At 37.8% G+C, this 13,981-nt stretch overlaps 1 protein-coding gene across 12 annotated transcripts in view; it reads right to left on the bottom strand.

Annotated features, from left to right (window-relative positions):
- NEK10 (NIMA related kinase 10) overlaps nucleotides 1–13,981 on the bottom strand; it is a 325,496-nt gene that overhangs the window by 232,647 nt on the left and 78,868 nt on the right. For 8 of the 12 annotated variants that reach the window (XR_014232504.1, XR_014232505.1, XM_082346463.1 and 5 more), the window contains 10 exons: nucleotides 11,877–12,016; nucleotides 11,170–11,231; nucleotides 9,621–9,698; nucleotides 7,466–7,530; nucleotides 6,921–7,061; nucleotides 6,044–6,146; nucleotides 5,823–5,951; nucleotides 5,173–5,310; nucleotides 2,184–2,229; nucleotides 90–211 (listed from right to left, as the gene is read on the bottom strand). Coding sequence is in view for 10 of the 12 variants with exons in the window: in XM_082346463.1 (XP_082202589.1) it covers nucleotides 90–211; nucleotides 2,184–2,229; nucleotides 5,173–5,310; nucleotides 5,823–5,951; nucleotides 6,044–6,146; nucleotides 6,921–7,061; nucleotides 7,466–7,530; nucleotides 9,621–9,698; nucleotides 11,170–11,231; nucleotides 11,877–12,016 (1,024 nt within the window). In the remaining 2 variants the exon portion in view is untranslated. The other 4 variants (XM_082346466.1, XM_082346468.1, XM_082346464.1 and 1 more) reach the window with 3 other exon arrangements.

The following is a 13,981-nucleotide window of genomic DNA, read 5'->3' as shown; positions in this document are numbered from 1 at the left end:
CAGCCACTCATGACCGCTCCACACAACTCTAGGAAATCAGCTCAGAACTTTACTGTTTCATAGAAAAAGTTAATGAAGATAAAAGATACCTGTATAAATATTTTCCATAGTCTCTCTTCAGCAAAATGATGTTGTTTTTCCTTCAAAGAACTGAAATGCTCTCCAAGAGGGGCCCCTTCTATAAGCTCCATAACTATATACAACCTATCATCTATATAAAAAACAAGAAAAGGTAATAGAAATAAATTCAATATAGACATTTTGAAAAAACTTATGAATTAGAATCCAAGTTTCCCAATGGGTGTTGAGGGCACAACACAAAAGAATTAGAGACATGGACCCAATCAGCTCTGGAGGGGCTGGGGGCGAGGGGGTCTTGGGGACAACTGGAGCCCAGCAACAGTCTCTTTCAGCTACAGGCAACCTCCTAGCATAAGTTTACGCTGGCAAATTTTATCATTTTCTATGTACACCAGGATGTGGAAGGGGTGAGAGGCACCAAAGAGAGCAAGTAAATGATCCCAAGTCATGAAGGATTCCCTGAAGAACAGGTAAACCCAGCTTTCCTCTCAATGGTCTAAAATTTACCCTTAAATCAAGCCAGACATTCAGACATTAAATTGCACTGTTCTTCAGTCTCGTAGATTTACCTTACAGTATTTTACAATGAAATCATAACGTGGTTTAGCAATGACCCCACTGGATATACCACCCATGATGGAAGTTTCTGTGATGCCAGCTCAAGAGCTGAGAAAGCTGGCCTTCTCCAGATTTCAGCTCATGGATCCCAGGAACCTCACATAACTGACTGGGTTTGTCTCTTTGCTTTGGATGCAAGACACAGAAGTAAATTCTACTTTCTCCTCCAAAGTCAATATGAAACTATTAACAACAGTATGTGATATGTATCTTCTGTAATGTTTTGGATGTATGTAAAATATGTATATATACAACATTTACAGAAATGAAGCCACACCATACATATTCTGCAACTTATACTTTTTTCATTCAACATTCTTATATGTTCATCAGTACACACAGACCCACGCCATTCTTTCTGTTGGTTACATAGTATTCCACAATACAGATGTACCATAAATTTAATCATTCTCCTAAAGATTGACATTTATATTGTTTCCAATTCTTCATAATCCCAAGAAATATTTACTGTATGTATTAACCTTGCCTCTAGCATTAATTTTCTCACCTTTTATCATGATTTCTTAATCTATTTTATCTTATTTTATGTATTTTTAAGCCACTGCCAATTCTTTTTGGAAGAAGTCAGGTTATTTTGTTTTTAAATTAAGACAAGCTGTGTCACTTCAGTACAAGTCAGAAGCTAGTCTAGGTCTCTTTATGATGGGATATGCACTAAATTATGGGAAATTATTCTAATATCAAGAACAAATGGCCAAGGGGGCAGGATTTACTGAAGAGTTTCAGCACTGAGTTCCTCTGAGTCAACCAGAGGAAGGGAGATGGGTAAAATCATAACATGCCAAAGTATACAACAGGTTTGCATAACAATAGCACTGATAAAGAGGCAACAAGGAAGCCCCTTTAAAGGAGATTTATTTTGAAATTTCACAGGTGAAGCACATAAAGGTCTATTAATATGTATATTACTTCAGTCAAATGTCCTATTTTTTTTAAAACAAGTGACTGAGTTTGGTTTCACCTCAAGATTTGATTCTGTATTCCATCATCCCAATGATGACGCAGAATCAGTCAGGGCTCCATCGCCACCTTGTGGCAATTACCTGAACTTGAAGAAAAAGAAATCTCAAAAAACCTAGACCCAATTTATTTGGGGGGTGGAAAATGTCATCTGATTTAATAAAAACTTTTAAATTTTTCTTAAAGAAGCTACTAACCTTTAGTTTTCTTTTCTCCTGATCCTACTATGGGCTTTTTGTATATGAAAATAGCAATAATTATTATTTTGGTTTGTGCATGCAGTCTTACATATAGGGATCTAAGAATTTTATAAGTATCTTTTGATCATTGATTATCAGTGTTTCACTGATCAAGAAAGTGATGCACAATGTCATCCACTGTCATATAGACAACAAAAAAGGTAGAGAAAATAGTTGACTAAGCTTATTTTGTAACATTCTAAAATAAAAATATGTAAGTAACATAGATACATTATTAGAAATATCATGGAAAATCACACTTACTTTCCAGAAATGTTTTGTAATAGCGTACAACATTGGGATGATAAAGCTATAAGAAAATAAATAACAAACATTATACTACTTCAAAATATAAACTTGTGTTCACAGACAATTTAGTTGGATTTCATACTTGAAAACAACAAAGAAATCATCATATTTATATTTATTTATAAAACAAAGCATTTCAAGATATCATCTAATTTTTCAGGATTCTTTTTATTTGCTGCTCACAAGACTGTTCTGAAAATAGCAATCTCCCATATAGCCTTACCAAATAGAATTGAAAACTGATTGTGCTTTATCACCTAATTTAACTAAATTAGAGGACTGTAGAACTGGAAGCTATCTTAAGAATTCATTTAACACTTCCTGTTCCAACATCACACACAGATTTCATAGAGGAGAAAACTGAAATGAAGCAATTAATTTTGAACATATATACCTATGCTCTTAACCTCCCCCTGCCACTTAAATGTTTATACACACTGTTTGTATCTATTTACACGAGTGGTGTCTTTCTATGCTCTCCAAAATTATTAGTTTGAAACTGAAATAATCTAAGAGTTATTAACTCCGTTAAAATTATAATAATAATTGCCAAGGGCTCCCTCCTTGAACAAACTTAGGTCAGGCTCCTCAGAGTCCTCCTCTGGACCAGGCCTCCTCCTTGGCCTGCCTGGTTTCAGCAAGAATCCTGCTAAGCCAGTTTAGTGAGCATCTCTGCCCTCTGGATATCCAATCAAGTTCCTCATCCCCCCATCTTTGTTATCTAATCAAGTTTTTCTTCCCCCAACCTGATAACTAACCAAATTCCTCTTAGTAACTTTCCATCCTTTGACCCCCCCTAGCCCTGCCTTTTGGTTGTAAATCCCCAGCCATCCCTGTTGTGTTCAGAGTTGAGTTCAATCTCTCTCCTCTACTCTAATAGTTTGACTTCTATTGCAGTGGTCCTGAATAAGGTCTTCCTTGTCATCTAAAAGTTCTTATCACAAGGAAAAAATGTGTAACTACGTGTGATAGATGTCAACTGGACTTACTGTGGTGATCATGTCACAATACATACAAATACTGAATCATCATGTTGTACACCTGAAACTAATATGCAGTCATATGTCAATTATACCTCAACAAAAAGTGTCCAGTACAATTTCTCTTTGGCATAGTTTACCTCAGAAGGTAACATGGAAATTCTATTTTTTTAATAACATAATAATTTTCTACAAGAATACTAAATTTTTGTGGTTGTTTATTTACAATTTGAGTTTCTACATAAACTGAAATTTGTTTTATCTCAGAATAGTCACTGGTACATCATAAATGGCTTTCATCTCTTTCTGGCCTTTCTTCTTGCCTTCTTTTGAAGGAGAATCCACTGGCTGTCCACCAAAAACCTGCTCTCACACTCCTCCAGTCCATCGACTTGTAGCAGGACGTGCTTCCCCACCACAGATCACACCTCTCAGCCTCTCTCGCAGCCTCAAGGGGCTCATCACTCAGTTTTCCCCAGTGGAGTGTGAGGGGAATCCTGTGTCTGAACCCAAAACGTCGGGTGCACCAGCGGATATAAATGTGCCTCGGCAGCTGCAACGGGAGAGGAGGAGTGGGCATCCCTGTGTGACCTCATGGAGCAGAGCACCACACCCTGACTGACAGGAAGACAAAGCCCATTGCATGGTGAGATCTCTCCTTCAAGCCCATGCACTTTGGGGCTTCTTTGTTACTGCAGCTTAGTCTTAATATTAACAAATACACTCTCCCTTTCTAGTCCCATTTCTCTCACTTCTGTCTGCCATTACCTCCTCCTTTTTGACCTCAATTTATTGTCCTTTCCTTGGTTTAAGCCCATGGTGCGAGCACAGTTCTACAATTTTGAGCTCCCTCAAAGTTCAAGCAGAGGCCTCCTATATGGCCCCACCCTGACACTTTCTTTTCTTAGAAAATATACTAAAACCAATAGTCTACCTCATCAACTAGCAAATGGCCAGCAGATTTTTAACAATATGGAACTAGGTAAGCAATAGAACCATATTCTGGACCTAGCTCACTGGCCAGGACTACATCCAGATTTGGGTTCAAATGAAGATACTAGACCAGCCTAGGGCAAAAGCCATGCTCTAACCTTGTGCTATGAAACAGCACACTGCCCACGGCTAGAGTGTTGGAACATGAGCAAACACTAACTTTTCAAAACCTAATCTCTTTGTACATAAAAGTCAACTATAAAACAACCTATTAATGATATTTACTGTAAATTATAAATTGGAGTGGAACTAGAGATTTCAATGAATAAAGATCATCATATTTATGGTTCTTTATGTCCCAGCACAGATGCTATGCAAATATAACTATTTGAAAACAAAGAGCCGTGAACTGATAGGTCTCCCCAGGAGTTATAGATGAACAGTATTCATAATGAATGTATAAATAAAGAAAGCTTTAAAAGAAACCAATGTGTTCTTTGATCACAAAAAGAATTCCCATTTCTCTCTGACACGTTTATTCTTTCTCTTGAAACAAACCTTCATAATGATACATGAGTTGTGAACATTATGTTAGAATGTTTTGCTCATGTCAATAAATAATAATCCATCTTGAAAATTCACATTTTAGATTACATAAGCCATATTTGAGGAATGTTAACAACTTGGTTCCATTTGACAAAAGTCAGGGAAGTCTTAGTCATACTCTTATGCATGTAACGAAGTAACCAAATATTCTACAATATAATAAGAAGGAAACGAATATGCTTTCTCATATATAATACTCTCTGTGCTGTGAACTCAATTGTTCTGCATCCCTGGCCCTGATATAGTTATATCTATGGTTCAGTGTCAAGCCTTAGGAGAAAACTTGGTGATTGATATCACCTCAATGCCAATTATATTAAACAGAACCAGTTCTTAACACAGCATTGACAAGAACAGCACATGAACTCTACTTTTTTTGATGACATTTATTTAAGGAAACCATCTTCATAAACAAAAGCATTTACCTGCTCTTTAATTATGGTTAATTCAGAAACAATATTCCTTACACTGCTGTCTCGATCTTTTTTATCCTTTCCAAATGCTGGGTTATGTAAATTGACTTCTTTCATTGCTAAAAGATTTTGACCACTACGCTTTCTAACCTAAAATAAAGGAGACAAAAAAAAAAAAAAAAGAATGGTTTGGGAGTAGAGAGGGGAAGAAAGTGATTAGATTAATAAGGTCACATGATTAAGCCAAGTCATCTAAATAAGTCATACATCTTTAAAAAGTAAATTTGTATTTACACTAAGCTCACCTCAAAAAAATTGGTATATTCTGGATCAGTCTGCAATATTTCATAGGATTTTACTGGGTAAATACAGAAACACTGGTGTGAACTTGGAGAATGTGTCATACATTTGGACAAGCCATTTTGACTATTTGTATGAGAGATTAGTGACAGCTTTTGTCTTAGAAGGTCAGTGACCAATTTCTAGAGGTGAGACCTAAGGTAAGACAACATCAGTGCAGCTATCTGTTGGATAGAAACAATCATTCTAAATTTTATATCTATTTGTTCACTGACAAGGGCTCCAATTCACTTGTGTGGGTGTGCAGGGAGACATGCAGTTTGTTTGGGAACATCGGAAATGTTGTTCAAGGGCAAGGTCACCTTGTAAACACAGCCAAAAGCTCCACTTCCAAGATGATCCAAAACTGCATAGTTGCCTATATATTTCGAAGGAGCTTTATTCTGATTAATGCTTTCAATATTTTCAGCAATTTGCTTCAGTTCATCCTCCTAACCAAAAAATGAAAAGGAAATGGGTTGCTATGATACATGCATCTTAACTACATAGCAGCCTGACAAAATATTTAAAGCTCAAGACTTACCACTAATACATTCAGCTTTGATACTAATTCTTCATAAGCACTGATATCACGAACATAATGTCCTATGTCAATGAAGATCTCAAACAAGTCGGTGGGGAAAAGTCTACAGAGAAAAATACACACACATACTTCCTATAGGAGTTGGAAACTCTGGCCCGTTCCTTCCCTTTTGGACCTGGCTCACTTATAGGTTAATTACATTAAATACACTGTCCAACAAATGGGGGAAAATAATACTCACCAACTTATCTCACGAAAATAAACTAGAGACACAGTTCTTAAGAGGTAAGGGAAAACAACTGGAAAGGAAAGTTCCAGAGATCTACTGTATGACACTGTGCTTATAGTTAAGAACACTGTACTGCACACAAAAATTTAAGAGGGTAGATGTCACGTATGTTTTTTGCTACAATAAGATATGATACAGATTTTACAAAAATCTTATTTGTAAGACATTTGGGGGTGTAGTATTAAACATACTAGGAATGAATGTTTATTGGGTGTTTATTGTGCACAGAGCACTTTCACAAATACTATTTGATTTAGTCCTCATGAAAATAAAATTAAAATACAGGTGAATTAAAAAAATGAAGAGATTTATGCATCATTTCCAAGCTACTGGCTTCAAGGGTTTAGGTTTATTAAAATCTTTAAGTCCACTGATGTGGATGATTTAGGGCCTTGAAATGAAAGGTTATAATAAATAACGAATACTTCCTTTTCTTCCCCTAAATTCAACTGCTATATAGAAATAAAATAAAAACATAAAATGCCCCATTCTTCCGAACAAAAGATGGTATATTAACTCAAGATTTTATTTCTATTTTGCCTTATGAATAAAATTCTAGTAAGAACTTGGGCCTATGATTTGGCTAACCTGCCACCTCTATGGCACGCAGACCACACCTGTAGGTAACCGCTGTCTGCTTCCCAAGGTGGTGGTTTTTCTGTCATGCTCACCACACAACCTTCTGATCCAGGAACATCCAGCCTCCTCCCCTTCAAATGGGTTCCTATCCTGTTAAGGACATCCAGACAAATACTTTCTATTCTATTGATTAAAAGGAAATGACTAGATCAACTCTGGACATTTCTGAATCGGCAAAAACAAGCACATATTTTTATTTCATCCATTAAAAATGTTAATGTCTTAAAAAAGAGAGAAAAACTAAAACCCATAGCAGTTACATGTAATTAAAAGAGTTGTGTTGATGTGATTCATGTGCTTTCCTCATCATTTTGTGAATTTTCAGTGTTAAGATATCACTAGGGCTGCTCAGTATTATCTGTGGATTTTAAGAAATCTGAAGACACATGTTTTGCATACTGACCCTTGCTTCTCTTACTGTTTGCATCTAAATCAGGTACATGAAAACAGTTGACTAATGATCACTGGTCACTTAAATTTCTCTAAGCTCATACCTTTTAAAGAGTGGTCTGTTTCTTTCCATACTGAAGAGAAACCTCAAGGCTCTGAACGCATAACACTGGAAATAAAAGGATATGTGATTCTCAAATGGTAGCTCAACAAAGTAAAACATTTTCAGGATAGCATGATCATGAAGTGAACATTAACGTGGCTTTTTGGTGAGTGTGGCTGGTCTCTGTGGGAGCCACAGCTTGTAACTGAAAGCAGACAACATCAACACCTGGACCGGTTCTCATGTTTAAAAAGCATTTGCGTTGTGGAAGGCTAGGGATCTGGGCCTTGTTTCACTCAGTGCCTGTCGTTAGTTCCTTTCTAGAAAGTACAGAAGGAGCAGAGAGACAAGAAATAAAACTCCTACACCGAGAAAACCAAATGTCCCAAGATTTCCAGGAGCTCAAGGTTTATTTTCTTTCTAGCCTGCTATGTATGCCTCAATATTTATATAGTTTCTGTGAGAAAATAAACACTAGAAATAATGACATATAAAAATAGCCACAGGCACACTGGATTCAAACTTGACAAATTGGTCTCTTGAGTAAGGTCTAAAGCATTCCCCAGATAGAACCATCTACAGTAACTCCTGAGAACACTCAGAAAGAGGCCTGTGAGACTTTAACAAAGAAAAATAAACACTGGACGTTTTGCAGTGCTGAGAAAAAAGAGAGAGCCCCAGGCTTGCAGCTGTACCTGTACAATAGGCCACCACTGGAGTGACCAGGGTCTGCTGAATTCAAATCTGGAATCATTTCATAAAATTAGTGATCTGAATATAGAAGGGTCACAAACAAGACTGTCTGGAGAAGCCAGGCAGATAACAGGACCACATGAAGGAGATTGGTGAGAAAGCAGTGGAGACTGTGAGAAGTGAGGAACATGCATGTGCCTTGAAAGAATTTCCATACATATTCTTTAAAAGCCTCTACTGGCTTAACAGAATGCATGCGCAGGAGGGAGTGTACTTTACCATGTTCCAGCACAGTGTCATGCATCAGTGCTGTACTAGAGAAGTAAGTCCCACGCCTGTGTGTTCTCAGCGGTAGCCCTCCAAAATCTCTGCCTGCCAGCCCACAGATACCACCAAAAATTCTCTGCTAGGTTTGACCATCATTCTGGCTGAAAGCTCTTAAATCAGATTGAAGGCAAACATTGTTTTTTACTTCCTGTTCTAACGACTTGAAAAAAAGATAAGCTGCAGCTACTGCAAAGGCTTACTTTAAATTGATTTTATCATGCCAATGTCTTTGGGGACACTTGCCCCCTGGTGTCCACTCCTCAAAAAAGCACATAGGACCCTGCATAATGTGGCCCCTTCTTACCTTCCAGGCCTCATCTCCTAAGGCAGGGGTCCCCAACACCTGGGCCATGGACCGGTACCAGTCCGTGGCCTGTTAGGAGCTGGGCTGCACAGCAGGAGGTGAGCGGCAGGTGAGCGAGCAAAGCTTCCTCTGCCGCTCCCCATTGCTCCCCATCGCCCACATTACTGCCTGAACTCTGCCCCCACCCCCACCCCTGTCCATGGAAAACGTGTCTTCCACAAATCCAGTTTCTGGTGCCAAAAAGGTTGGGGACCGCTGTCCTAAGGCACTCCCTCTGCCCCACACCCCACACCCACCTCACTGAGCAGCCTAAGCACACTCTAAGCTGCCAGGCTCCCGTGCTTTGTCCACGCTCTTCTCCCTATGCGGATGCCCGTCCGCCCTGGAGCAGATGTCATGGGTGTCCACCTCTATCCCTTTACTCACCTGACCAGCACCATCTCATCCATCAAGTTCCATTTTACAGGTTTGCCTTTGTAAAGGTGAAATGCTACTGACTGTGGTCCGTGCTTAAAGATGGCACATAATTTTCCCCTTAGTATTATTTTCTGATACACAAGCAATGTTTTTAAAACATAGAACTTAACAGATAAGCAAAGAAATATCTAAATAAAATCACCTAATACCCTACGGAGAAACTACTGTTAAGCCGTCTACATTGTTTTAACAGCATTTGTTTCCATGCCAGCCTCCCTCACCAGATATTTTTCCCTCTCGGTCAGTAGAGGGGACCAGTGCTAACCTAAAAATTCTAAAAATCATAGATTATATTACCAAAATTTCCCCAGATTCCAGTAACCTGATATTAAAGAATAATGGATATGTTTATTACCTGTAATAGATTAGTTTTTGCTGCATTCTTTTGTTTATTTCGTAAAATTAATTTTGCTATTGTATATATACCATTTTCCTGTAAGAATAAAGATGCCATGTTATCAGTGACCAGCCACAATGCCAGGGAGATACACAGCATAAAGAAGGAAGGAACAATTTTAAAATATTAAAGAAGAAATGTTAGTATAATTTTGGAATCAGGAGTAAATATTACAGGACAATAGTAAAAATGTCAGTGTAATACTTTTAAACATCAAAGACTATAACCAGATCATAAAATCTCAACTGTCGTTAAAGATTATAAATAACAAAGTATATCAATTAAAAGTGATTTAAATACTTTAAAAACAAAGAGTAGGGGGCAAAAAAAGGGGCAGAGTAAAGGGATCCAAATGTCTTTATATTTTGCATTTTAAATATCTAATTATGAAATATTTCTCCCTTTATTGTTTTGTTAATTAAACAATACATGTAGATAAACTAGTATAGAAAAGAAAATAGAAAAATAAGAGAAAAATAAGAGATTTTAAAAAATGAAAGTTATTTGTATAAACGGTTAACATCTTTCTAGCCTTATTCTAATACAAATACAGATGTGGAGGAATGAACAAAAAGTATTACCTTATTGCTACATTTTTTATTATCTATTAAATACATAATTTACTGAATTCTACTCTATGTGGGCATTTATATTATAACTGTGAAGAGCTTTACCTGCCTTACTACATTTAGTCTTCAGAGCTGTTCTGTGAATTAGTCTATAATTTCCTTGTTTTATACATGACAAAGTCAGAACTTAGGCTAAATATTTTTCTAGAGGCCAAGACAGCAAGCGACGATAACAGGACTGAGCCTCCGCCTGCCTCAGCAGCCACCCTGACCTGCTGAGCTTCCCCAGGGACTCTGATCACTGCTGACCTGACCCTTTACTAACTTTATGAATTTATGCATTTTTAAGTTGATGTATTGAGCAAAAAAAAAGTTTTCTCTGTAAAATTCAACAAGCAGGAAATAACTTTTATAATAGAAACACATAAAAGGGTTGTATATAAATGTGTGTATTGACACACACACACACACACACACACACACATATGACTGTATATGTAGTGAATTGGTTAATGAATTATGCTTTGTGTGCTTTGTGAAATCAGTTTCCTGACAATAAATATTTTGTTTGGTGTGTTTCAATCACCTCTAGCTGAATAACTTCATGTCCTCTTAAAGTGACTGCTATCCTTAACTCATGGTGTCCTATGTGCCATAGGAATTAAAACAATTAAATTAAAACAATTCAGAATAGCTTTAAAAAAAAAGATAAAGAAAATGAAATAGACTGCACATAACATAGGGAATAAACACCATCAGTTACCTACATGGCAGTTCTTTTTAAGCTGAGTTGAAAGAGGAAGGACAAGAATATAAAATGGAATTCTACATGTTAAATAAGACATATTACAATATTTTTAAGCCATGTTCCAGGATACAGGTGTCACCTGAGGTGGGCTCCCTCCATCGTGACAGGTCCTGGCACCCCGCCCTCTCACCTGAACCACCTGGTGGGCGTTGGTGTCGTCAAGCACCAGTTCCGTGAGGGCCGCACAGCAGGCTGCAACGAAAACCACCAAATGCCGTGTCTGTCGTGGCCATGGCGGCACTTGCACATCAGCACTCTCGCTCCCTGCCTCAGAGAATTTTGTCGGCAGAGCCATCCCTCAAAAAACACTAATTTTCCTTCTGGCACGTCTCTGGGAGAAAGGCACTTGAGTTGTGCTGGCTGGTACCTCTCCTCTTCATGTAGCTCACACGCATGCACACCCCACGGCAGCCTGGGGGGCACCCCCAATGCACCCCGCTGTGCATGGAGGGGGGGAGGGGGGCAGGCACCATCAGCCCCATACCCAACATGTGCCCGGTGTGGAGCACGTGCTCAATGTACATCAACAATGGTCAGATAAATAGTGCATACTTTAAATATATTATCCAAGTTAACCCTTATAATCTGAGTATGAACTACTTTAGAGGGCTAACAGATTAGGCCACAGAACTTGGCAAGCAGAGGAAAGTTTGGGGTGTCCTTAACCTGCAAGTCCAACACTGGTACCAAGAAGTTTCAGGCATCCACATGGATTTAACATCACATTTTTTAAGTTGTAAATTGGGCCTAATTAATATTATCATTATAATTTTATAATAGAATAATACAAGGTTAAACAATATCAAATAATAAAACATAATAATATGATATAAATACCTGCTTGAAGAGAGAAAGTATTTTCTTGTATTTCCCGAGGGCTTAAATCTTCTGACAAATGAAGCTGCTGGATTCGGCCTGCCGCATTGGCACTAGACAGGCTTCCAATGGAGGAATGATCAGAAACAAAATTTCTGTCCCTGAAAAAGAAAAGTTAATGCACAGACCAATTTATCAATGGTAGTTCATGGTCAGTGCTTTCTGGTTCCTGTTTCATAAATCTTTGCCTCCCCCAGGTCATAAAGTTTTCTCCTGTGTAACCTTCCAATCCACTCAGACATGATTTTTGTGTGCAGTGTGAGGTAGGAGTCATCTCTCTCTTTTTCACATGGCCCCCTTTGTTTTGAACGTTATTCTTCTGCCATTTACTTGAATACATCTCAGTCTTCATCATTCTGAGTTTTGTCTTTTTCCATTAAATTCCAATCTTCTTTTATTTTAGGAAAGTTCTCTTCTATTAGATCATTGAGGCTTTTCAAAATTTCCTTTTGTTTTATTCTCTACCTTAGGGATATCAATTATCCACGTGTTGAAAACCCATCTTCTGTGGGCCATATCCTTCATTTTACGTTGCTCTTATTCCCTTGTCTTCCTCCTCTGCATCGTGTGTAAGTTTTCAAGTGTGCCCTTCCTTTCACTAACTCCACGTTCTTTCTGGTACTCAGTCTCTGCATGTTGTTCAGTCCTCATCTTCTTTCCCAGCTTCACAATCATTCTGTTCTCCTTTTTACTATCCTATCATCTCATCTTTAATCTCATTTCATAAACTTCATGTTCTGTTTAATGTGTTTGATAAAATAAAGCATTTGTTTTTCTGTTTACTTAGTGCAACATCTTCCACAATAGATCATTCGTCTGTCTTTATCTGCTTTGTTCCCTTCTGTTTTACATGGTTGCCATGTTTTTTCGTGCATTTATTTTTATGGCAGCAGCTCTATGTAGATTTCTATATGCCCAAACGTAAAGTGGATGGAGTCTCCCTGGCCTCCGTCCTGTGTCATCTGGGCCCTCTGCCCTTCTTTCGGGGAGCATAGGGAAGGTAATGGAATAGTCGCAGTCAATGATCTTTAATTATGTTAAAACTTGAATTTTAGGGATCACTCTACCTGATCAAGAGTATGTAACCTTTTAGAAACTGCCTTTGAGTTTGGGACTGCAGGTGAATGGGCATGAACAGATTTCCTATAAACCACCCTGACAACAGAGCCTGTTCATACTCAAGCCAGCAGACAACCTGGCAACCTCACCCCTTATACCAGCTCTAGGCAGCCCAGCTCTGAAAGGATATTGTTTACCCAGCTGGGGTAATAAATTCTCCCAGAGCACTGAGCCATATTTAACATGGAATAAGTATTGACATACATCTTCTTCCCAGGGAAGAGATTTCTAACATTGTACCATAGAAGTGGACTGGGAAAATTACTCTTTAGATGTGAAAGAACTCTTTTCTATCAAGAATGGTTATGGCTTGAGCAAAAGAGGAAAACTAGTACTTTATATTAAACTCAGTTCTATGTGGTCAAAAGGCAGGTTTTGTCCTTGAAGTATTGCTTAACTATTATGTAATTTAATTTTATCATCAAGAAAATAGCTGCCCTCCACGAGGGCTACCCACGGCCACTGTAATACGTATGATGGACCAAAAATAACCACCACCATCATCGTCATCATCCTATAAACTCAAGTGGAAAAAAACCTTTGCAATCATAATTACATTGACTGTGGGACTAGCTCATTATGCCACAATACTAATGAAAGATTTATAATTTATACTTTAAAGTACTTGAGATTTTTATGTGATATTCATAAAAGCAAGTAGATTGTCAACAGTCTACACATTATTTACTTGGTTTTGGTAATGATAGAAATTGTTAACAAAGCCACTGCTCATATCTCTAGTCTGTTCTTATGCTTTGGAAAGTTCCTTCAGAGAATGGAGCTGATGACACATAGCTCCACAATATCAAGTTATCAGGCACAACAAGCACAAAGTCTGAATAATACTGATTTGATAACAAGTCATATTAAAATTGATGTTACTCTGCTTTTATTAGAATGAACTTTATTTACATACTACAGATAAATGTGATCTTTTTCCAGGCAGA

Source organism: Balaenoptera borealis (genome assembly GCF_965194805.1).
Source record: "Balaenoptera borealis genome assembly, chromosome: 12".
NCBI classification, from domain to species: domain Eukaryota; kingdom Metazoa; phylum Chordata; class Mammalia; order Artiodactyla; family Balaenopteridae; genus Balaenoptera; species Balaenoptera borealis.
This window is presented reverse-complemented; position numbering and strand designations above follow the sequence as displayed.